This window comes from Anguilla rostrata, chromosome 6 (genome assembly GCF_018555375.3).
Source record: "Anguilla rostrata isolate EN2019 chromosome 6, ASM1855537v3, whole genome shotgun sequence".
Lineage (NCBI taxonomy): Eukaryota > Metazoa > Chordata > Actinopteri > Anguilliformes > Anguillidae > Anguilla > Anguilla rostrata.
The window spans coordinates 5,494,780-5,520,188 of NC_057938.1; the positions used below are offsets into that span (position 1 = coordinate 5,494,780).

Sequence of the window (25,409 nt, forward strand, 5' to 3'; positions counted from 1 at the left end):
CTCTGTTTAATGGCAGCATGCTGCTTGAATATTCATGCAAATTTCTATATATTAAGATTATACATCTTAATGTATACGGAGGATGGAGGACGGAGTGTAGCACAGTGGGTAAGGAACTGGGCTTGTAACTGAAAGGTCGCAGGTTCGATTCCCAGGTAGGACACTGCCGTTGTACCCTCGAGTAAGGTACTTAACCGAAATTGCTTCAGTATATATCCAGCTGTACGAATGGATACAATGTAAAAATGCTATGTAAAAAGTTGTGTAAGTCGCTCTGGATAAGAGCGTCTGCTAAATGCCTGTAATGTAATGTAATGTAATACATCTTAGCTCAAGTTCAGTAACTTCACTGACGGACTGCGATCTGACAACAGCTTGCAGACATCAATTCCAGAACCACATTTACTACGAGCCATCATAATCAGATGTTGGGTGATCTTAGAAATACTGACAAAGAATGGTGTAAATAAGATCATTATCAATTGGAAATTCAAATTAACATTTGTTGGAACCAGTCATGAATCTGTATTCACAGGATTTGAAGGAATGATTTACCTCACTGACCCGAGAGATAAAGACAAAGACGACCAACAATCTTTTTTCACAATTTTTTGTTTATTATGTACAGTGGTGAACGGCATTTGGGTAGATACGGTGATATGAACAGTGTTAGCAACAGCTAGTGTGTATAAAATCAAAGTGAGCAGGACTGTTGGTATGTGCCGTGTCACTCTTCCCAGGGACTCATGTCTGTGTCGATCGCCACGCAGTTATACGCAGCATACCGCAGCTTCTCCTCACATACCTTCGCACTGCAGGGCAAAGAGAGACACACATACACACAGACACGCAGTGGATGAGTCAGGGTGGCACACATTGTGTTTTATCTATTCAGAAACTCAATGTGAATTTAAATCTACAGTCATTTATCCACATAATTAACACACATTTAACTATGAGACTGCCTGTATTTTCAGTACACAGTAAACATATGCTTTGTTAATCATATACTTAGTGTAAAACAACTCTGACAAAGTGAATTTTACCTTTGTCAACCAGTGTCGAATTTTATAATCTTTTAAAGTCGATTTAACACTTACACGATTTTCTGTGTAGCTTTCAGATCAGGATTTTTTTCGCTGTTCGGAAGTCTAGTGAATGCATGAAAACCTACTGAAAAACACCTGAAAAAGCAGATGATGATAAAGAGAAATGCACGCTGGGATACTCCACTCACCTGGGATAGTTTGGTAGATAGAGGGTGCTTGAGCATGTGGACGATTGTGGAAGTGCATCTGTGGTTTCAGATCTGCAAAGCAAAAGCAAAGTTTCACACACTGCAAAGATACACTGCAGTAGATGAGCCCCATCAGGTTACAGTGCAGTCTAATACCACGGAAAACGGACAAACACTTTTCACGGGGTTCCGGCATCAGGCGGAGAGGTCCTTACCCTTGTTTATCTGGAAAGATGTATATGGGTGCGGGGAGACGGCTTCTCCCAGTCACAAATCTTAGGAATCGGCTGCGGTCCTCTGGTGGAAGAAAAGAAATAACGGTCACACTGCGGTCGTAAATGCTGAGGATGGACGCTGCGTGTGTGGGCCCAGTATTCCTGTGCAATGGAAACGTTCACTGACCGTTAGTGAAGTTGGTCAGAGCTTCCCACAAGTACTGCACTCGAGTGTCGGTCTGCTCCAAGTCCTCATACCGCGCTGACAAGGAAAGAAGGGGGGGGGGATTAAAGGAATGGGAACAGAAATGTCATTGAAATTTTTTGGCATACCCAAATATGTTCAAGGCAATATACTGCTCTGACATTTTATTTTTAAAAATGAACTCTAATACGATTCCATGACCTTGCTGTCTGCCAAAGATTTGTGCTTAAGAGTCTTATGAGTGATGAGGGCAGTGTTTTTAGTGTTAGAGCAGTGTGGGACTTTTAGGCCAAGGTAGTACTTGAGCAGTCTTGGAATTGTAGGCAGAGTTAGAGAATTGTGGGAGTTGTAGGCAGTGTTGGGGTTTGTGATTGAGGTAGGTGTAGGACTCACTGAGTCGTTTAAGGGCTTCTACAGTGATCTCTGGGTCACCGCACACTTTCTTCTCCAGCTCCTGCCAGGTCAGGAGATCCAGGACGGCCTGGGGTACCACCTTCACCAGACCAGCCTGCATGGCCGCAATCTGGAACATGAACAAAAGCCACTTTCACACACAAGAAAATGGATGCTGGATGGCACAATCAATACCCAAGGCATGCCATGACATAGGACATAACACAAACACAGTAGTCTCAGACACATGCACACACACACGCGCACACACACCTGTTCCTGGCTCTCCTCCAGCCTGGCCTTCTGCACCAGCCGGATGAACTCCTTGCGGTCCTCGTACTTGACCACGGCGCTGTTCCCGCCCGGGACCAGCTCCGCCAGCTGACCGTCGCTCAGCAGCGTGGTGTAGGTCAGCTCCTGGCCAAACTTGAACTCAAACGTCTCCTCGTCCATGCTCTCCATGGCCTCCAGCAGCTTCACCTGAGGAGGAGAGACCGACGCTCCCATCAGCACAAACAGTGTAATGTATGTTTACACTGGAGTAACACAGACCAAACAGACATACTTTACACTGAGGACTCACACAGCCCAAACAGAAAGTCAGATACTTGAGTATCAAGTTCGTTTTCAGGCAATTGCACCACTTCTGCCAATCATAAATGAATTTTCAAAGACCAGGTTTGTTTTGGAAGTGATGTCGGTGGCCCGTCTGAACTCCTTTACTTTAACAATGATCTGACACGCAGAGAGCTCTACCCTAGCAGGGATGAAAGGTGAAGTGATAACAGCGATTCACAGTAAAAATGCGAAAATGTTTTTCAATCGTGCCAAACACGTTTGCACTTTGGGCGGAGGCTTGGAGCTTTAAAAGCTTAGTTCAGTTACGATTTCTGGCATAGCGCAGCAGTCTTAGGCAGGAGTAAATTGGAATAACAGCTGCATCTGAACAATCCAAGTCAACACAATGGTAAATCATTTCCACCTTAAAAGCTGAGTGGGTGAAGAAAATTAATTGTTGAATTCTGACAGCTCTAGATACTGTATGCCTGTACTTTTCCACGGAGAACCTGTAATGTTCCTTCTTTTTTGAACCCATTTTCAACAGGGATAACCCTTACACTGTCATATTCTAGGCACCACAACCCAGAGCTCTATCTTTCAGGAGCTCTGTATCACATGACAGGGAGCAGACCCCACAAAGAGGCTGGACAGCCAAACACTCTGAACAGCGGATAGCCTGTCAATATGAACGCATAATGGAGGTGGGAGCCCTGCGTGCTGACTCATCACGTTTCAGGCTGAGCTCTGCCGCTCTGGGAGGGAAGGGGAGGGAAGCTCACCAGCACAGAGTCCACGGCCGGGAAGTCTTTGCTCCAGCTGACGGTCTCTCCTGTGAGCTGTTTCCATACGATCCCGGGGAGAGCCAGCACCTGCCAGGAGAACCCCAGACTCAGACCACACACCAGCGGGAGCCTATTCCTTCATTCGGGCTTTTGACTCAACATCACACGAGAAGAGTTCAAAGTTACACATTTCCTCCCGCCTGACACTGATCAATCAAGTATACCAGAAGGGAAGTGATGTCACGCACCAGGAAGTCCTTCCCGCGGAGCGCGGCGCCCATGAGCTGGCCGATCCACTCGAACTTGTGGAACTCCCTGCAGGAGGGGTTAGGCACGTAGCAATCCCGGGCCTCGCCTGTACCCTGCGAGAGGCAACACACAGCGGAGCGCGATGGTTTAACACACCTCACACACACACACACGCGTGTGTGCGGGACTACCGGCGCGGGACCCTCACCTGGTTGGAGGTTCGGGTGAAGAACGGTAAAGGCACTGGGCACTCGGCCGAGCTGGGGCACAGCTCCTCGGACATGTCGGCGAGGCTGTCCCGAAACCCGCCCCCTGCAGAGTGGCAGAGGGAGTGGCTTACAGCAGGGAACCCCAAATAGGGTCACACAGGATATTAACCAATGAGCATATGCCATAGGATGATGAACCAATGAGAGGTGTCACTCAATATTTAATAACAATAATAATAATATATTTACATTTCAGACGTTTAGCAGACCTTTTTATGCAAAGCGACTTAATAAATAATAATTGATTTATACTGCTGGATATTGAATAAAGTTATTCAGGTTAAATACCTTGCCCCTACAACCTTGGAGTTGCAAGCCCAGCTCACTAACAGCTCTCTATGCTACTCTGCCACCCTATAATATATGCTAATGCAATATAGTCAAAATAGTGATACATCTCGTTACGTCCCCTGCCTCTGCTTGCCTGGTAGTGCAGGTGGAGGTAGTTGCTTAATTACTTAATTGCCTGATTGCTTCCACCTGCCTGTGGCCCAATATAAGCCCAGTAGTATGAGGCAGGGAGATTTCTTTTGGTCTTGTGATTTGTGGGAGAGCTTTGGTTTTGTGAACTTTGTGGGTTTTTGTTTGTAATTTAGATTAATAAATGTCTGGGTTTGTTTTTAGATCAGTTCTGTCTTGTTTATGATGCATCTGGACTTTGTTTGTTGCGGCCAGTCGAGCCAGCCGTAACACATCTTAATCGTCATTCTCCAAAAGCTTAGTCATCAAACCAACTGCTTTTTTGTTTTGGAGTTACCTTGATCAATGATTCCTTCTGCAATGAATTTACACTCCCACCACTGGTCGTATCTGGCCGGCCATCTGTTGGACAAACAAACCACGGTCAGCATGACAAATTCCCCAACTCTGAGGGATGCTTGGGACTATTTGACATTGAGAGGCCTTACCTGTAGTCCAGTGTTTTCTCAAACTTATCCGATGGCTTTAGACCTTCATACACCTGAGAAACAATCAGTACAGGACATATTAGAAAGTGACGCTAACATCGGGAAATGTGCTATCGACGGACATGGCTTTCTGAGCATATAATATTTATCCTAGCCTGCTAACCGAGTACTTCTGTTAGGTTTTAATTTCTGGGTATGACACGAAGAAAGCTGCTTTTCAGCAACATAAAAACATTACATAATTCCTACTAGCTACAGGCTCACCACCGTATCTGTTGATGCCAGCCACTATTAAACTTTGGAACTTAACTCTTGACACCAAACCTTCAGGTACATACAAAATACAGTAGTACTGTAGTATGTAATACAGTACGTAATATCCAAAAATAAGTAAATCTATCACATTTGATAAATTTTTCACAATTTTCCAAAACCATGAATTTCTGTATTAGCGATAAGCTAATGATGTCTGCCATTTTTTTGTCAAGTCCTATTGTTCCAAAGCCCTTTAATACAGAGCTCTGGGTACACTTTCCTGTTACACGGGCTACCCTGTCAGATAAAAACACATAAAAATGCTCAACTGTGATAAGAGGAGCTCAGACTGCCAGCCTGGTGCAGCCAGATACATTACATTATGTAACAGGCATTTAGCAGACCCTCTTAACCAGAGCAACTTACACAACTCATTTTCTCAGCATTTATACAGCTGGATATTTTACCGAATCAATTTAGGTTAAGCATCTAGCTCAAGGGCACAATGGCAATGTCCCATCAGGGGATTTGAATCTGCAACCTTTCGGTCACAAACCCAGCTCCCTAACCGCCGCACCACACTGCCGCCCCAGGGGCTGACGCGAACGGCTCGGCTCGGCTCGGCTCGGCTCGGCTCGGCTCGGCTCGGCGCACCTGCGAGAAGACGGCGCTCTTGCAGGTGGGGTCCAGCGAGGGATTGTCGCGGTGCTCCATGGCCAGGCGGCGGTTGATGTAGAGGCGGGGCATGAGGTTGGGTTTGCTGGTCTCCGAGTCCTTCAGGCACTGGGTGATGAGGGCGGAGCGGCGCTTGGACAGCAGCAGGAACTGCTTCACGTGCTGGAGGGGACAGCGGAGGACGGGGACGAGCAGTTTGCACATTTCATTACATCACACCCAACCGGCACAGGCTCGTAACCACAGTGACCCGCAAAAGCAAAGCATATACATGCATGCAGTAGGTTAATAAGAGCTGGAGTACATAGAAAAGGACCAACTTATTTTCTAAGTCCAACAATAGACTAACTTATTAGCTAAGAACAGCAAGCAACTGTTGCTAAGCTAGTGAAACAGTGTAACAATTACTAGATCCAGGTCTACCGTGGAACAAAAAGAATATACATGCATTCGGTTGATAAGAACAGTTAATAAGAACAGTTGTGTATAGAAAAAGACTAACGTATTAACTAAGAACAGCAAACCACTTAGCGAGGACAATGGAAAAAGATAATAAACACTCAGAGCCAACAACAGTGTAATAAGTGATAGAATCAGCTGTACTGTTAGCAATGCATAGTTGACGGCAAAGCAACGTTCGTTTTGTTGACCCAGAGGACCCAGCAGTGGACCCGTGACCCCAGGCGGCCAGCATCCCCACCGCAGACTTACTTTGATCTGGCTGAAGGTGCCCAGGCTGAAGTCCCACGCCGGCACCAGGTGAGGCAGCAGACCGTCCAACAGAGAGATGAACCTGCGGACGAAGCGGGGGTTAGCCTAGCGCCGTTAGCCTAGCCGTTATTTGCCAGGCCGTCATTGTTCTTAATGACTTGCCTGGTGAAGTAAAGGTGAAATAAATTAAAAAGAAACAGAGTTTGTTTGTTTTCTGAAGCAGCCCAGGTTAAGTACTTTTCTAACGGGTTTGTTGCTATCACACAGGTGGGATGCCATCCTGAACAGGTTTCTGACCAGCCTGTCAGGGTGCGGCTCTGTCGGGGGTACAGTGGTGTGTAGGTACCCCTCTGGGAGGGGGGGGCAGGCTGAACGGGACGGCGTTCCGCACCTCTGAATGACGAGCGCCCGGCGGTACAGCACTTCGGGCTGGGTGCCCTCCAGGCGGGGGTAGCGCACCAGGTTGGGCGACTGGAACATGTCGGCGTTCAGACCCAGGTCCCGCTCGCAGGACGACTTGATCTTGAGCCCGCGGATCCGCACGTCGATCCCCTCGTCTGTGGGGGGGGGTAACGGGGCGCAAGGGGCGGTTAGCAGGAGCCCCCAGCGGGAGCGTCGCATTTTAACACGCCCTCCGTTTACACCAGAGGTGGAGGGCCACCGCGTCTGCTGGTTTTCAGTGTGTCCCAGCGCCGGACGTTCATTTTAGTCACTGATCTGATTGGCCGAAGAGTCCACATGCCGTGTTCTCAAGGCCTTGATTGGCCGGAAGGAAACCACAAATGCCTGCAGATGCCGCAGCCCTCCAGGACTGGAGCCTGACACCCCTGATTTATACAGCTGGATAATTCAGGTTAAGTACCTTGATATAGCAGTACAGCGCTGATTTAAGCCTGAAGCCCCTGAGCTACACGGCTAGTCCCTTAACCACTGTAATACACTGCCCTTCACAGACAACTAATCACTACGAGCACTTAGCAAATAATCCACTCTAATTACCACCTTTACTCTAATGGTACATTCAGCTCAGGTCCTGTCCAATCATATTTCCTGTTAAAATGAGTCACCTGATATCGGTGATTGCACTCTTACCTCTGCACTCCTCTATCCGGATCTCGATGACCGGTAGGTGTGATGTCATGTCCTCCAGCACGCATATCTCCCCAATCAGATTCCTTGAGTAATACAAAAAAAATGACATCACACAACAAGGAAAAGTTCTGGTAGGCCAGTACAGCATTTCAAACTCTCTCTGTTAAAGGCAGAAAACTGTTGCTGCAATTTTTGTGGTCAAAATATTCAAATTAAAGGCCAGGTATCAAGCATGTTTTATCAGCATTCTCGTACTTGAGAATGAGCAGAGCACAACCAATCGCCTTCAGAATTAGGCCAGCGTTCATTAAAGCAGATAAATTGTTTTCCACGAGTGCTGCTTGGTAATCACCAGAGAGCACACTTCAACCCATCAGCACACTTCAAACTGCACTCATAACGGACCGTCGGAATCAATAAAAGTATATCTTGCATAACGTGTTTCCATGCCTACGGAAGGTGTTTACACAAAATTTGTGGTGCGTTACGAGGGCGAGGGACGTTACTCGGGACGATATGCAAATTGTGCTTTGTGCCGTTTAATCGCACAAGCACGCCAATCTGAAAACAGAGCTTTCAACAGAAGGTGCATACATTAAATCACTGAAAATCATTAAAGCTATTGACATAACTGTTTCTAAACTGACCCTTCTGCTTCAGGTCAAACAGTACTAAATAAAAATACGAAATAAACATTTGAGGCCCGTGAATTGCGTGGTTACAGGATGCACTGGGAAAACTAGGCCGCGTTCAGCCCTTGAGTAGCTCTGGTCTGGTCTTCGTGTGTTGCTGTGCGTGCACTAAACCTGTTGCTCGCTTGTGTGAGCAGGCACCATAAGGAAGAACATACTCATCGATGGTGACGTCACTGAGCTTCTTCAGGTTGTCGCCTTCCCCCCCGAACACCGTCACCCTTTTGGGCATGTAGTTATCGTCCGTCGAATCCACCGACAAGATCAGCTTCCTGGAGGGGTTCATAAAGAGCACAAACCGACAGCTCAAATCCACATCCACACAGCAAAGTTTTCAGTGTGGATTTAACTCTTACAGAGTACATGTGGTCCCTATCGAGCTGAATTAACACTAGATATTTTACTGTGCATGCATTCTAAAAAATTTACCCATGTCTCCCTCTTTTCCCTCTTTTCTGACTCATTCCCTGTGAAAGCATGCTGTTGGCCTGCACAGCGCCTGAAAGTCTGTCCTTACAAAGGGATCTTAATTTACCTCCTTGAATCCTTTCTTTCATCCTTTCCTCACTTCCTTAGCTCTACCCAATGGAGGACGCAAGGAAAGGAAGCAAGGGAAAGATACGAGGACGGAGGAATCGACCAAACGTGCATTAGGCAAATGGAACGTCCTCTTTCAGTAAAGCGTCAGTTTGAAGCCACATCAATTACAGACATGGCAGATGGGGAGAGACGGATTCATCAGTCGATCTTTTAAGCGTCACGAGTTCCAGAAAAAATACTTCCGCAAAGGATGCACTCGTGTTTCCACGCTCAAGAATCCTTCAGGAGCCGCCTAGCTCCTCCAAGGAACATTTATCGAGTTGGAATGTCCTTAAAGCTGATCGATTTCCAGGTCAGTCAAGGGCCGAGGAGACCAGCACAGATAAATTGCGTGACTGGAACGAGCCCAAAGTGACCCTGGTTTCCCTCTTTCCCAGTGAAAGCGTGCGGTTGGCCCGCACGGCGCTGTGTAAAGGGCTGAAGAGCTGAAGGGGGCGGAGCTTACTTGACCACGGTGCCCTTCTTCATGTGCAGCCGGATCCAGTGCTGCCCCTGCATGCCGTCGCTCTCCCAGTAAGTGTCCGTGTCCCCGTCCGTCAGGCAGCTGGCACCGCCGCTGGGGTCCTCCTGCACCCACACACAACACAACATTTAACACGTGCAGGTGTACAGGTGTGTGCACAAACATACACCACAACATACATTTAACATGTGTGTGCACACAAACACAGACCACAACATACATTTAACTTGTGCAGGTGTGTGCGCACAAACACACACCACAACATACAAACACCCACACACACACACACTTGTGAACAAAAGTGTTTATGCACACACATTTACATATATAATGTGGAATTTTTAAGAGTTCAATTTATTCCGCCGTACTTTTGTAAGTAGAAAAATAAATGCAGGCACGTCTTTGTTTCAAAATAGCTAGTTTAATGTAGCAAAGGAACTAGTGGGTCTCGATGACCGGTAGGTGTTACCCAAGTACAGATAAACACAGAACCAACAAATGACCGAGATAGTGAATACTTATACCCTGTTCCTTCAAGGAAACAAAGGGCCAAATGGTTATCTTAAACACATCACGGGGAAGGGGGGGAGGTAATCAGACATTGGGGGGGAAGAAACAAGGTGTGGGGGAGTTGGACTGAAGTAGGGGGTAGAGGATATCACACAATGGTACTGCATATCAAAGTGAGACAATTTGACTGGGCAAGGGGGTAGAGGATGTGGCACAAAGGGGGTGATTAAAAGGTTAATTTAACTGGGTGTAGTGGTAAACAATCAATGTTATCTGCAACTGGCCCACTACAATGTGAGACACCTCAGAAGGGTAAACTGTGGCTCCCATGTTTTCCAACAACATACACACAAGCACACGGACATGATGTACAGACAGGACATAATAAATATATATGAAAGATCACACATGCATAATGCATAAGCACACCCTTGTAAACACACACACACACGCACACACACACAGGAAGACCAGACTGACCACAAACGGTGCACACACCCACTTGTCACTCCCATTCGCAGAGCAGCATCTCTCTTTGAACCAAAGCTTATGACACATGCCGTGGAAAAAATAACAGCCTACAGACTCTGCAGCACAATGCTGATTCATTCCTTCAGAAGCCCAGCGCGCCCGTAACGCGGCCTCTTCGAGAGCACTAAAGGACACGGCCGCCATTTCAGAACGCGGCGCCAGAGCGCCTTCGGAGCGAACGGGTCAGGAGGGAAGCGCAGGCGGGGCGTCTCATGGCGTAGCCTGCAGAGCACTGTCCACAAGCTCGTCACGAGCCGCGACGTCGGCGGTTCAAATCCCGACCGTGCGACCCTTTGTCGCACGTCTCTCCCACTCTCTTCCCCTGTTCTTCCTGTCTCTCTACACTGTACTGTCCAATAAAGATGAAAAGCCCAAAAAACATATATGTTAAAAAAAAGGAGGGAAACGCGCGACCGCGCTCGCTCACCGAGCAGGACGAGACGTCGATGCTCATCACGCACTGCTTGACGCTGCCCAGGTTCTCGTCCTCCTTCCCGATGTGGTCGTAGAAGTAGTGGACCAGGTCCTCGTCGCACTCAAACGTCCAGGTGGGGGGCACATATCTAAAATCAACCATTAGCGATTTACACAGTCCATTATCTACGGCTGAGAAGGCTAAATTACTGCTGTGAAAACTCCATTGTAAAATCCATCATGTACTTACGGCTTCAAAAGGTCAAAATTGTACCTCTTGTACACTTTAAGACCAATTAGACAGTTAGACTTTTACCGGAGTTGCTTAAAGTGAGGTGTTTCGGCGGTAAAGCGGCCATTTTGAACTTGAGAAGCAGAAGCACAATCCGATGGTCAGCTGACTGCCTTAGCCACGCCCCCTCGTTGCTGACTCCACCCCGCCCAGCTCACCTGAGTTTCTGGACGGCGGCCTCGTCCCGCTCGGCGATCTTGGGCTTGGAGCCCAGCTGCAGGGAGTACACCGCGTCCACCACCTGCTCCCACCTGAGGGGCCAATCAGCACAACCGTGATGTTTTCACACCCAAATGCCCTGGGGTTCCCACACTTACAGAGCAGGGATGCAATGCAGACACAGCTTACCTACCACGTCACATCAGAACACTACCCTAATCACAAGGTGTTTTTAAAAACACTGCACTGCCATCAACATGCAGGTCATACAGGGCCTTCCATATCAAACCTTGTGAGAGGTTTGATAATGGAAGGTCCACCTAGAAGACTCAAAGAGAAGAGGCAGAACATTTCTGGCTTCTGTGCCACTGGAAGGCCTGGTACACATGGGCGTCTACAAGGCCTGCTAATGCTGCTCTCCACTGCGGAGCTGGAATCAGGTTAGCATTCGCTTGCGCGGTTCGGCCTTCGGTCAGGGCAGGGAAGCAGCGGGCGGGAGCTCAGGGGGGACGGCCGTGCGGACGGACGCACCTGGTGCAGGGCTTGTGGTCGTAGCCGAAGAGCTGCTGCTGCCTGCTGATGGTCTCCGGGGACTCGACGGGCACCAGCCGGTCGCCCCCCTCCGTGTGCTTGCACACCAGGATCCAGCCCTCCTCCACGTCCAGCCCGCTGCGGTGCTCCTCCAGTTGCTCCTGCGCGACACAGACTCAACACTGATCGGCCATTTTACCCCCGACACTGCTGGAGGGCTCTCCGCATGCCGTACAACCACAGGGAAACACACACTGTAACATCTATCACAAGACCTATTGCAGCACGAGGTCCTTATCACCACTACTCAACTGCCCCGGGACTGGTTCAACGCGTTAATTCTGTTACCATCGACAAGTGAAGCCGTAATGTCCAGTACGCGGATAAGGTGAATGACCTTTGACCTGTCCTGAGGCCTAAGGTCTATGACGTGTGAAACAGGGTTAGCCACAGCTAAACGCGATCAGCATGCTCTGATGTGTGAATAGAAGACAGTCTGACAGACAAGCAATGCAAATCAAAAACAAATTATACAAATTTACTTCGCAGTACAAGCTGCTGGGTGAGAGCGCCCCACTGAAAAGGAGACTAGCCGATATTATGACAAGCACAATTACCTCAAACAGCGTGCCCAGTTTCTGGTTTATTTTAAGATGAAACCTCAAAACCAGCTTTCAGTTTATATAACTGGCTGCAATCGCTGCCTATGACTCATTGGGGAGAAGCAACCCTGAATAACGACATCAACTAGGTAAATGAATTGATAAAAAAAGAAGGAAAAAAATGTCTAATTGCAAATAAAATTCTCATTTCAATTATGGTCAAACGTGTGTCATTTACCAAAATGTAGGAGATTACAAAGGAAGAGGGAGGTCTTTCTTTGCAATGTAACATGTCTCTTAAGTTTCTCTGAACTTGGTCAACCCATGTGGAAAAATCATAGTGCACTGGTATGTGTAACAACTTTAAGTGCTTTCAAAGAACTGTTCCACACAATCGGCCTCATTCACGAAACGTGTACGATCATATTTGATCCTAAATTGCATGTAAGAATGTTTTCAAGATCATTTCGGCATTCATAATTTTTTTCTTATCTGTATTTGCTCATGGCTGTTTCCTTATGCTAATCACATGAACAGGGTTGCACCTATTTACAATTTTACAAACAGTCAGCATTCATCATCTCATACACCTGGGATATGTACACAGAGGTCTGCACATGTGTCATGAATCCAATGTTGGTTTTTCGTAGGAACATTTTTAAGAACAAAAGTAAGAATAATTGAAGGAAAGTTTTGTGAATAAGGCCCTATGTTTCTGGAATTGACCGACTAAAATACGTATCATATTACCTATAAGCATGATATAAAATTGAATTATTTTGTAATTCCTGTGAGAAAAGAAAGCGATGTCTGATGCGATTCTATAAATCAAGTAACGTGACGTCACCTACCAGGAAGTAAAGTCTTTTCGATCGATTCATATACGATACCACTTGGAACTTACCTTATTTATTTTGACCCAAAGGCCATAACTGTTGCAATATTCTTCCCCTGTAGTCCGGATACACGTTCCCTTCTTTGGCTCGATGTTAAATTTGCATAGTTTCTTACTCTGTAGGGCTTGAGAGGGGCTCTCCCAAACCGAAATCAGAGTCTTCCCAACTGATGAGTTACCAGATGACGAAGATGAGACATTCGAGTTGGACGACGAGTCTTTGCAGATTTTATAGCATACTTCCCTAGGAACGAAGCAAAGCGACTCTGGGAGGGGTTCGCTGTTCCTGAAGCTCTCAATGCACTCGTTCAGAAATCGAATCCTCCCCAGTAGAACGTGAGGATTGTCGCCTGCTGACATCTCTCAAAGTGACTAGTTTAGCTACGTGTGATCAGAGCCGAGCCGCCGTCACCTGACATTAGACTTTGGGCTTTGTTTCCCTTTTGTTTTTCCTTGCTAGTAAGCACTATTTAACAAACAAGACAAAATAGCTATCGATAGCTAGCGAAAGGTTTTAAGCTAGAACATTCTCCTGTGTTTGGCGGCTAGTTACCACAGAGTTTCACTACGTATAGTTGATCCGCCTCTGTGTACCTTCTGCTGATGTGTTTTCCTTTTTAGGTTTCCGACCGTGTTGCTTGGCATTGCTACACTCAACGGCTGGTTGAGCTTCCGCCCCACTGAGCAAAGGTAGCTAGCTAGTAAGCTAGCTAACTGCTCCGAGCTAATGTACTGCACTTCTCAAGATGATTGCCGTAGTTACAGTAATCTTTCCACGAATTCACACTCTCAAATGCACATTTTCCAAGCTATACCTTTATAGCCCAAGTTCCTATTTGAAGTTAATTCAGTACTTTGCAGCCCGAAAACTTTTTTTTACATGGATATGGTAAGCTAGTATTATTATTGTTTATGAGTAATTGTGAATCGCAGTCGTATATGTATTTTCCTGTGTAATGGTTATATATTATTGTCATTTTATTGTGGTGATCTCACTTCAATATTTACGGTATATTGTGACGTGCTAGACAAGGAAACCTTCCACACGTGACCACGGACTCTTCTTCCTGGTTCGGCTGAGAAGTTCCGGTTGCCATATAAATTGCGGATTTGTGACGTTCCCGCAACAAAATTGTATTCTATATTCAGATAGGCTATATTCAGATGCATGTTGACAATCCATCGTTAGGTAGATCATATTTGCAAACCATGTATTTTAGTGACCGCTAAAAGACATCTTGGAGGGTCCATTGGCAGTCATATGACATTACAAAATTGGTTAGTGTGAAGGACACAACAGATGAAACCACGTGAGCAATCAGCAGAAACATCTCGTGAAATTCTTGAATGAAGAGGAGTAGAAGAAACCGCGATGTATAACCAAGGAATTCCACACTGTTAAAAATAATAGTAGTCATCTTGCTCACTATTATATGATTTTAGATAAGCTTATTAATTTGGCCAGTTTGTGCTGTGGATTTGATACAGCACGTGAAATCCACTTTCTCCACGTGGTGAACCTGTATATCAGAACAGAAGGTGTTAAATGAAAGGTGACATAAACCTGTTGTTTTATTTATTGGTGTCGCTTAAATATAGATATGCAGTGTTTGAGTTATTTGGATTACGGGTATCATGAAAGGATCCAGGCTGTGCTTTTGTACTAGTTTTATTTCAAAAAGTACAACCTATTTATATGTTGCTGGTAACAAACATAGAGCACATTCCAACAAAGTTTGCTTGGAATCATTTTCCTATGCAGCTTAAATGATGCTTCAGCCTATTATGGTTGTTGCATATAGTTGTTAGAAGTTAGTTGTTTTATTGAGGTTGGGGGTCTCTTATGAGTGAGTGATTTGGAACAAGGCTCGAGATACGTGTGGCTTTAAATTACGTCACAGAAAATAAACCACGCCCTGTTCTATAGCCACGTGGTTTTACCTGGGTTGTCCTTCAGTTTCAGGGGAAAAAAATGTCAGCGCTCTGGTGGATGTGGGCGTGACAGAGGAATGAACACAATCAAGTTCGCTGCTACGGTCCATGGCTGGCTAGCAGAAGTCTGATCTTGGTAGTCCATGTGAACAAGTTACATTGCAGACACCACTGGCTCTTTTGCCATCATGGATAACATCATTTGGTAAGCATGTATTCAACATTTGAAGTAACTACGTTGTCTAGTAAGCTAGCAGGCTATACAGTAACTTAGTGTCAACTGCTAAGCTATTTTTCGTAGGACCAATAACCACTTGTGTCTCCCTGGCCAGCCATCAAACGTTACATATGAGGAAACAACTGCAAGTTCAGATGTTATGAAACGGAACATTTACTAGCTGGCTAGGTAGTCGGGTAACACGTGGGAAGTTGGCTAACATTACAAGTTGTTTGAATTTAGCTTTCTGGCTAGCTATCGTTAGCGTATGTGTTGTATGTAGACATTAGCGAGCAGCACAGTTTGAATGAATGAGCGGTTATTCTGCCGGTTGAGAAAACGCTTATCTTTTGTGAACGCCTTCTTCTTTCTATGTATTCGCTGGGTTTGTATTTAGAGATAGCAACATGGAAGGGATGGGCAGCTTGATAACAGAATGGCATGGATTCTTCTGATAGTTCACGTAGGACGGGTAACAAAGTTATTTGTCATTAATAATTAGTGCATGCTGCGAGCACAATTCATACGACCAGGCGACCGATAGCTGTCTGTATCAAGCTGGCCACCCGTACTGTTTTCTTACCCGTTTTCTAATTCGTCTGACCTGACTGCGTTCGTACATTATGGTTTTCAGTCCAAAGGATTTCCCAGAACTGAAGAATGACCTTTTCCTGCGAGCAGCCCGTGGCGAGGAAACGGAGCAAGTGCCGGTATGGTGTATGAGACAGGCCGGGCGCTACCTGCCAGGTGAGCCCCCTTATATCAACCGCGCAGTACACCTCTTATTTGGTTAACTGGAATTTACACCAACTACAGTAAGCCTCCGCAGTACTTGTAAATATGATTGCAACCTGGGAAAGATCTGTAGTAGCTAGTGTTGTTTATTTAACGGTTTATTTCCCCGAAATTCTGTAACTTGCAGTGCTCTTAGTTGTTCCAACAGTTAGTTAAGTAATATCATAATTTTTAAAATATTGTATAGTGGATATTTTAAATCATAAATAAATTGGGAAAGTTGTGTAAACATTGCGTTTTTTATAGCACATTATAATGCGATTATAGTTGCCATTGCATTTGAAGGTCACTATGGACTTCAAAAACTGGAATTGCAAGCATATCCATTTGAATAGGCAGGAACTGATGTATCCAAGTCTTCGCTGAAAGGCATTAATCTTAAGTGGGTGCTGTACTGGAGTTGGCTTCAGCTGTGACCCACAGTGTGTGTGACGGTCTTTGACTTTGGCGTGTCATATTCGCAGAGTTCCGTGAGTTCAGGGCTGGTAAGGATTTCTTCGACACGTGCCGGTCTCCAGAGGCCTGCTGTGAGCTCACCCTGCAGGTTAGCCCCACGCTGCCAGGCAGACCACCATTTTGTGTCTCGGTGCAGTAGATTTCCTCAGAGGATAATAAAAGGAGAGCGCGCTTTTTACGCCGGTGTCTGTGTTTGTCTCCGTTTCAGCCTTTGAGGCGTTTCCCCTTCGATGCGGCGATCATCTTCTCGGACATCCTGGTGGTTCCGCAGGTGAGAGTCAGAGACGTTTCCCTCTTCATACAGGCTGTGATGTCAGCACTCTGGAGAGCGATGCCTTGTGTAGGGGATTTGGCTCAGGGCCTACAAAGAAGACAAAGACTGTAGTATGGTCAAATTAAAATTTTGTGTGTGTGTCTGTCTTTCTTGTGTGTGTTGTTGTGTGTGTGTGTGTGTGCATGCGTTTGTATGTATGTGTATGTGTAAATGTATATGTGTGTGTGTGCCTGCGCGTGTATGTATGTATGCGTGTGTGTGCACGCGCGTTTGTGTCTCCAGGCCCTGGGTATGGACGTGCAGATGGTCCCAGGGAAAGGCCCCTCCTTCCCGGAGCCGCTGAAAGGGCCGGACGACCTCCAGCGGCTGCGGCCCAAGGTGGACGTGCCGGCTGAGCTGGGCTACGTCTTCCGCGCCATCACCCTCACCCGCCACAAGCTGGAGGGCAAGGTCCCGCTCATCGGCTTCACCGGGGCCCCGGTGAGAGGGTCTGACCGCACCGCGACCGCACCGCGTGGTTGTGCTCGAGGAGCTGTGTTTGAGGGGCAGGGGTCCAAAAGCTTGTTTTACTGTGTTAGCATTGAGTGCTAAGGAAATAACACACCACTGATTGCCTGTTAAGAAAACCCCTCACCCTACTGCATATTATCACAAACACAGGATTGTACATTCTAGGCCTGTGGTTCCCAGTCCTGTTCCTGGAGATCTACTGTCCTGTAGGTTTTCTTTTCAAACCTAATTTAACGCACATCATTCTACTAATTAGCAGCTCGAAGAGATTTTTGGCTGTTAAATGAGGTGTGCTTTGTTGGGTTGGAGTGAAACCCTACAGGACAGTAGGTCTCCAGGAACAGGGTTGGGAACCACCATTGTAGGCTCTTAAAGATGTATTTTTTGTTGTTGTTTTAGCCACACAGGTGGTTAAGATGTTGTCTGAGGTCTGTGTTGGTTCTGCCCATTCCTTTCCGCAGTGGACTCTGATGGCTTACATGATTGAGGGGGGCGGCTCCACTACCTACTCCAAAGCCAAGCGCTGGCTCTACAGCCACCCGGAGGCCAGCCACCAGCTGCTGCGCCAGCTCACCTCCGTCATCGTGGAGTACCTGCTGGGCCAGGTGGCAGCGGGGGCTCAGGTGAATGAGTTTCAGGGGGGGCAGTTGCAACATTGACTTGTTTTAACTTGGTTGAACATACACACATCACTCTTAGGCAACGGACAGAAACAAGTAAGATATAACAGCAGTTGCACAATATTGTGAGTGTTTTGGGAGGTCCACTTTGAACCTTGTCACAAGGTAAAGTTTGTTTTGGGAGCATCAGTAGTGTGTGTACTGTTCTCTACATTGAACCATTTGTTTTTGGTGGGTTCGGAGGCAGCAAAGTAAAATGGGCTTATTTTATATTACCTGGAATTAATGAGGTTTTCCATTACATTACATTACATTACAGGCATTTGGCAGACGCTCTTATCCAGAGCGATGTACAACAAAGTGTATAACCATAACCAGGAACAAGTATGACGAAACCCCTAGAGAGAAGTACCGGTCCAAGTACAGGGAACAACCGCATAGTTCAACTTGGACCCTGGTGGTTAAACTGATTAACACTAACAACAAGAACGGCAACAACGCAATCTATGGAAAAATAAAAATAAATAAAAATACAAGTAGTCGTTAAGACTGGCGCATCAACTAAGTCACCTATTAAACAGCTTCCTAGTTACACCCCTAAGTTTAGTCATTTACAGGGGGGGAAGGGAGGGATGGGGAGAGGTGCAGCCTGAAGAGGTGGGTCTTCAGTCGTCGTTTGAAATGGGTCACAGTCTCAGCTGTTCTGACCTCCACAGGGAGGTCATTCCACCATCGTGGGGCCAGAACAGACAGGAGACGTGTTCTGGAAGTGCAGGTGCGAAGAGGGGGAGGTGCTAGGCGTCCTGAGGTAGCAGAACGGAGGGATCTGGCTGGCATGTAGGGTTTGAAAATCTTGTGAAGGTATGCTGGGGCTGATCCCTTGACTGCCTGGTATGCTAGAACCAATGTTTTGAATTTGATGCGAGCTATAACAGGCAGCCAGTGGAGGGTAGTGAGCAGGGGAGTTACGTGGGAGTGTCTGGGGAGGTTGAAGACCAGACGAGCCGCAGCATGAGCTGCAGGGGTCTGGTGGCAGATGCCGGTAGTCCAGCCAGAAGAGAGTTGCAGTAGTCCAGGCGGGATAGAACCATTGCTTGGACCAGGAGCTGGGTTGAGTAGGTGGTGAGAAAGGGGCGGATTCTGCGGATGTTATATAGGAAAAATCTGCATGCCCGGGTTACTGCTGCAATGTTGTTGGAGAGGGACAGCCTGTTGTCCATCATCACTCCGAGATTCTTGGCGCAGGGTGATGATGTCACTACGGTGTCCCCTAAGGAAATGGAAAAGTCGAGGAGGGGAGAGGATAGAGCAGGAATAAAGATTAGAGGAATAAAGATTTCCCTGAGCGATCGCTCGTGTTTGACCTGGGGCTCTGTCCCTGTGATTAGTTTTATAACAGAATGGTTCTCCGGGCAAACTTTACAGCAGGCCATGTAGTTCTTGTAGGCTGAGCAACTACTACTTCTGTCTTCTCTAACTGTTACAAAGAGGGAATGTGCTGTCTACTCTGACTGAGAAAGTGATGTGCTCTGCATGACTGTGACAAAAAGGAATGTGCTCTTTGGAATATGTGGAATATGTTCTCTATAAGTGTATCAGAGTAAAATGTGCTCTCTAGTCTGATTGTGACAAAATGGATTATGCTCTCTAGTCTTGTTTGTGACAGTGGAATCTGCTCTCCTGGCTGTGCAGGCCCTGCAGGTGTTTGAGTCCCACGCGGGGATCCTGGGGCCCGTGCAGTTTAAGGAGTTCTGCCTGCCGTACCTGCGGGACATCGCCCGCCGGGTCAAAGACCAGCTGAAGGAGTCAGGCCAGGAGAGCGTGCCCATGGTGAGTCCCTCAGTCCCACCCCAAATCGGCACTCCTGCCCAGAGTCCCTCAGTCCTACCTCAAACCTGCACTCCTCCCCAGAGTCCCTCAGTCTCACCCCAAACCTGCACTCCTCTCCAGAGTCCCTCTGTCCCACCCCAAACCAAACCTGCACTCCTGCCCAGAGTCCCTCAGTCCTACCTCAAACCGGCACTCCTGCCCAGAGTCCCTCAGTCCCACCCCAAACCGGCACTCCTCCCCAGAGTCCCTCTGTCTTACCTCAGACCTGCACTCCTCCCCAGAGTCTCTCAGTCCCACCCCAAACCTGCAGTCCTCCCCAGAGTAGCTCAGTCCCACCCCAAACCTGCACTCCTCCCCAGAGTAGCTCAGTCCCACCCCAAACCTGCACTCCTCCCCAGAGTCCCTCAGTCTTACCTCAAACCTGTACTCCTGCCAGAGTCCCTCAGCCCCACCTCAAACCTGCACTCCTCCCCAGAGTCCCTCAGTCCCACCTCCCACCTCAAGGGTGTCTTCTCAAACACCTAAATAAAGAAATGAAATGAGATTTAGGAAAAACATATTAGATTGTAGTTGTCACTTATTGTTGTATATTGCAAGATATTGCAATTTGGCTTTTCGCCACTAGATGGCCAGAGATAGTTTGCAACAGGAGTTTAAGTGGAAACTCAATTTCACTTGTTACCAGGGGTATGTTTTAGCAGAGGGTGCCCATGAATTAATTCATTAATAAAAATATTACAAAATGTAATTTTAATTTTGTCTATACAGTGCTTTTGAAGTATCTCAAATACTTTATTGTGGAGAAAGCAGGGGTGACCAATGTTTTATAACCTGTCTTTTTATTGGTTGATGCCTGGCAGCCATTTTGCTCCATGATACTCCCTACACATACATTTTAGCGAAGCAGCAAGGATTTATTTGGCCAATTAAACAGAAGTATGATTAGATGACCAGATGGGAGTCAGATTGGGAATTTGGCTGGTGCTCAGAAGACTCCAGGGAGCAACCCCTAAAAGTTAGCGATAATTGCTGTGGGATCTTTAATGACCACAGTGAGGGAGGACCTGAGAAGTATTGCTTTCCTAGAGGGACGATCGCCCTCTAGTGGCTGCAAACAGGATTTCCCTAGAGGCTGCACGGAGAAGAGCAGACTAAACCAGGGGTAGGCAGCCCTGGTCCCAGAGTGCCCGTAATGTTTCTAGTTTATGCTCCTCCTGAATTTGATCGCAAGAGCTTGATGGGTTACTGAGAGCCCGGTTGGTGAAATACCTGGAACCTCCAGCACATGTTTACCTGCCTTTAAGCCGAATAATTAAGCTGATTATGTGGTCAGAGGATCGGATGAAGCAAAACCCAAGAACTTCTCTGGCACTGCAGGACCAGGGTTACCTACCCCTCAAATAAACAGGAGATTAATCCCCCCCTCAGTTATCCTTCAATTACATTTAGGCTCCTATCCAGAGACTTGCGTTTACATTAATGCTAAAGCTCGGAGGACGGGTGATGGTACGTCATCAGTGTATTAGTCAGTGCGTAAACCTATAAACCTACATGTGCTGTAAGTAGTAAACGTGCCTCGTCTCCTTGCCTGTCCCAGATTGTGTTTGCGAAGGACGGCCACTATGCCCTGGAGGACCTCGCTCAGTCGCACTATGAAGTCGTTGGCTTGGATTGGACCATCGACCCGCGGTCCGCACGGTGAGCACCGCCCCTGCCCCGCCCCGCCCTGCCCCGCATTACCCAGAAAAGCTGAGATCATGAACCCGTTCCTAAATTCAGAGGCTTATCCCCGCTCCGCTTTACCGGGAATCGCGGTTTAACCAGGGAAAGTGTCGACCGCAGGGCTCTACAGTGCTCCCGTTTTACAGGCACTTGCTCCTGAATATTGATGTGCGCTGACTGGAAAAAAATAATTTAGGAGGACATCGACTAATTGGGATGCATTAGTGTGCTCCTGAATTTTTTAACATAGGAGCACATGTGCACCTCGGAAAAAATGTGGAGACCCGGACTAACGGGGGGTGGGATGTGCCAATTCTGTGTGTCTGAACAGGCTGTAGAAAATGCACACGTATGTTTTAGCCATGTGTTGACCTGGCGTGTGCCTGAGCGAGCTGTAGAGAGCGTGCGTTCGAGCTGCGTGTTGACCTGCCGTGTGACACCGCTCTGCTTCCAGGGAGAGAACGGGAGGGAAGGTGGCCCTGCAGGGAAACATGGACCCCTGCGCTCTCTACGCACCCAAGGTGAGACCCCGCCCCTCTCCAGGACCCCACCCCCGTATCGCACTGCTGGCTTCAGGAAGCCAAAAATGGGCAGAGCTACCATACGCTATGACTACACTTCCTGATCATTGCTAGCCATTGTCCAACCATTTCATAATGTGCTATGGGTAATGCACTGCTTTGACCTTTGACCTCAGTTTGTGTTTTGTCTGCATATGGTGGACCCAGGAAGAATAGTCCACATGGATTTAACGCTTTCTAAATGAGCAAGTAGTAGGAAAATTGTGCTTTGAAGTGGAGAGTAAATCCTTTTGATTTGTTCAAACAAGTCACTTAATGACAGCTCATTGTAGGTCCACCAATTATGGGGTTTGTGAATCCTCCCTCCCCCATCAATAGGATTTACACAGGGTGTGTACGAGGGGAGAGTTTAAGTGGAGTTATTAAGAGAAACTACAGCCCGCTGCCGGTTTCCCTCCATATAAACTATAGCAGCTTGTGTGACCAAAATATCATATTATATAAATGTGATGTGCTTTGTTTTGTTTACAGTATGACGGTATTTGGTTTTCCAATAAAAATTGCATGAGAAGTATACTGCAACTGTAGAAAAATGTCGTGTGCAAGGTCATGTCACGGACAATTCAGTTTGAGTCTACATTGCAACCTATTTAGCATACTGTTGCAATGAAAACGATGAAATACCGTTGACGATGTTGCAGAACTGCATACCGTTGTGTGAATTCATAACGGTATATCGAAAAGAAAGATAAACCACCCAGCCTTAGCAACTTCTGTGGTTAGAGTACATCTAAGGGCAGGGCTGCCTGGGTTTGGTTAAATAATGTGAAACAGAGAGAGCGGGAGCTTGCTTACTTTTACAGTGCTGTTAGAGCCCTTTCCGTGTGGTTGCTGTTCAGAAGAGTTCATTCTTCCAGACAGATAATTAATTTTTTACTGTATAATTTAAAAAAAAAAAATTAGATTATTTTTAGAGTTGATTTTGTGCAATGTTGCAGGAGCGGATAGCGGAGATCGTTAAGAAGATGCTGGACGGCTTCGGCCCCAGGGGGTATATCGCCAATCTGGGGCACGGGCTGTACCCGGACATGGACCCGGAGCACGTGGGGGCCTTCGTGGAGGCGGTCCACGCCCACTCCCGACAGCTTCTAAAATAACAGACCCTCCCCCCCTCCCCCTCCCATCCCATCCCATCCCATCCACCGGAGGCGGGGGACACACCGGGCCTCACGAGGAGGGGCCGGGCCGAGGCGCTGACTGCACTGTTCACTCTGGACCGCTGATCGCTGTGTTATTAGCCAGGCTAATGCTAGGCGCGAAGGCGCCATTTATGTTATTTCAGTGCAGGCACAACGCTGGCCCGCCCATCCTCTCTGAGGTCGCCTGTGGGTAGCTGGAAACAACTTTTCCAACTGCCATTTCTTTTCTGTGTCAGTTCCTCTGCGGAGGAAGTAGGGCCTCTACTTTGACCTTTTATTATTTTTTTCCCCCATGATATAGTCATTTCGTTTATTATGTTTGTGCCAGCAGAAGAAATGTTTTAGGAGAAGGTCTCTGGATGGTGGTTTGAGTGTACCGAGTGAAGAGTCATGTTAATTTGTTACATTTTAGCATAGCTATCGTGAAGAGGAAGAAGTACAAGAGTGTACTTCGTGAAAATTCAGACAAATAAAAAAAATTATTTTGGACTCGGCCTGAGTGTTTTACTCCAGACAACGGCAATTTGGGGAGTTTAAAGGAGATGGACCCGTCCTGCATGAACCATTACAAAAAGGGCACAGTTAATAGACATAACATGTTATGATTTTTGACCCATATTCATTTTTGTTTCTACTTGTTTTTTTCTTTTTTTGTCTGATGGAAACGCTCGGGCAAAACAATTTAGACGACGCGGAAGAGGCTGTTTTTCCTTCGGCTTAACGCAAAACCGCCGACGTGATTATTTATCATTACCGCCATCTCCTTCCCCAATCAAAACAAGTTAATCCCGAGTGGGCTTGTTTTTGCGGGCACTGGAGCTAAGTAGGTGCACGCGTGATGCAAATCCAGCCGCTGTCGTTGTTTTTGTTGTTGAAATGCTGGGACCCCCAGTGCACAAAAACACCCAACGCCGTGTGAGGCCCGCACGCTTCCCTCGGATCGTCCAGAAACGCCTTTGTGTACACGCGCGCAATTATTACTCTCCACCTCCCGAGCTCGCGGAACACAAACGGCTTGCGTTGCGCGCATTCATTACAATCACACCGCATTCAGATCCCGCGTTGTTGTGCTCCTCATAAACGACTGATTCAGGCGAGTCAGGCATCTCAGAGCCAATTCATTTTTTTGCCCCCGTTAATTTCTGTGAATAGCGAATACTGAATCATTTTTTTTTTTTCTTTGGGTTGAATTGTTTAAGTGGAGGGAGAGAGAGAGAGGGAGAGGGAGCGCCGTTTCGGGATTAGCCAGACCCACCGCGGGCCGCCGCTCGGCGAAACCTGGGGGAAGCCGCGGCTCCCGTCTGAATATCCAATCAAAGGCGCGGGCCGGAGCACAATGGAGGCGCTCGGCTGCTTTTTTGTCTGGACCGCGAGCAGCTGCCGCCTCCCGCCATTTGGCGGCGGCCGGCGCGCGGTCGTCACGGCGCGGGATCAAGCAGGCCCTGATTGAAGCGCGAGGTGCCGTGAGCCTTCGGGGAGAAAAACAAGCTCGAATCAATTTGCTGATTAGGGCCGGGGGATTTTTTTTAAGCCCCCGGTCGGGCGTGTGTGTTGGCTCGGAACAAAGCGCGGGGGGTTTCTATACGTTTTTTTTTTTTTGGTTTTGTTTTTTTTGTGTTTGCGCCAAGCGCTCGCTCCTCCCCTCCCTCCTCCTCCCTCTTCCTCCTCCTCTCCCTGTCAGGCTTGTGAGGAGCTCCTCAAGGGGGGAGTGGGCATTATTTTTAATTGCAAAAAATGAATCTACACTTTAAAAAGCCAAAGTCCCCAAGGCCTCCTTAAAAAGGGGGGGAAACATGGCCAGGGGGAGGGGGCGGGGGGGAGGGGGGAAGGGGGGACAGAAGCAGGGGGGGAGGGGGAGGGGTCAGGCACAATCATTCAGCGAATCAGCAAGCCTGAAAATCCAATCTGCTCCTGGAGACAGTCGACTGTACATCATTTGTCAGGGCCCGGTGCTATCAGCTCTTTATCAGATGGGAGGGCTCGGGCTCTGATTGATTTTAGATATTAACTGTGGCGGCGGCGGAGGCACAGTCCCGGCCCGTAGCGCAGATCCGGCCCAGGTTTTCCACAGGAGCGGCCCGTTAACATTCTC

At 47.4% G+C, this 25,409-nt stretch overlaps 2 protein-coding genes across 2 annotated transcripts; one reads left to right on the forward strand and one right to left on the reverse strand.

Annotated features, from left to right (window-relative positions):
* Positions 1 to 594: 594 nt before the first annotated feature.
* On the reverse strand, positions 595 to 14,124 carry hectd3 (HECT domain containing 3). Its single transcript, XM_064341702.1, has 21 exons — positions 13,251 to 14,124; positions 11,745 to 11,905; positions 11,213 to 11,305; positions 10,776 to 10,911; positions 9,290 to 9,411; positions 8,403 to 8,516; positions 7,553 to 7,635; positions 6,852 to 7,017; positions 6,461 to 6,542; positions 5,729 to 5,911; positions 4,820 to 4,872; positions 4,669 to 4,733; positions 3,851 to 3,954; positions 3,642 to 3,755; positions 3,391 to 3,480; positions 2,324 to 2,530; positions 2,051 to 2,180; positions 1,640 to 1,714; positions 1,453 to 1,534; positions 1,238 to 1,309; positions 595 to 812 (listed from the first exon to the last, which is right to left on the reverse strand). The coding sequence occupies exons 1-21, from the start codon at positions 13,599 to 13,601 to the stop codon at positions 728 to 730; spliced, it is 2,568 nt and encodes an 855-aa protein (XP_064197772.1). The 5' UTR covers positions 13,602 to 14,124; the 3' UTR covers positions 595 to 727.
* Positions 14,125 to 15,184: 1,060 nt separating this feature from the next.
* Positions 15,185 to 23,806, forward strand: urod (uroporphyrinogen decarboxylase). Its single transcript, XM_064341703.1, has 10 exons — positions 15,185 to 15,378; positions 16,025 to 16,137; positions 16,650 to 16,729; positions 16,850 to 16,912; positions 17,198 to 17,395; positions 17,887 to 18,048; positions 19,738 to 19,875; positions 21,473 to 21,573; positions 22,052 to 22,118; positions 23,117 to 23,806. Exons 1-10 carry the CDS (start codon positions 15,362 to 15,364, stop codon positions 23,273 to 23,275), a joined length of 1,098 nt encoding a protein of 365 aa, XP_064197773.1. The 5' UTR covers positions 15,185 to 15,361; the 3' UTR covers positions 23,276 to 23,806.
* Positions 23,807 to 25,409: the final 1,603 nt, after the last annotated feature.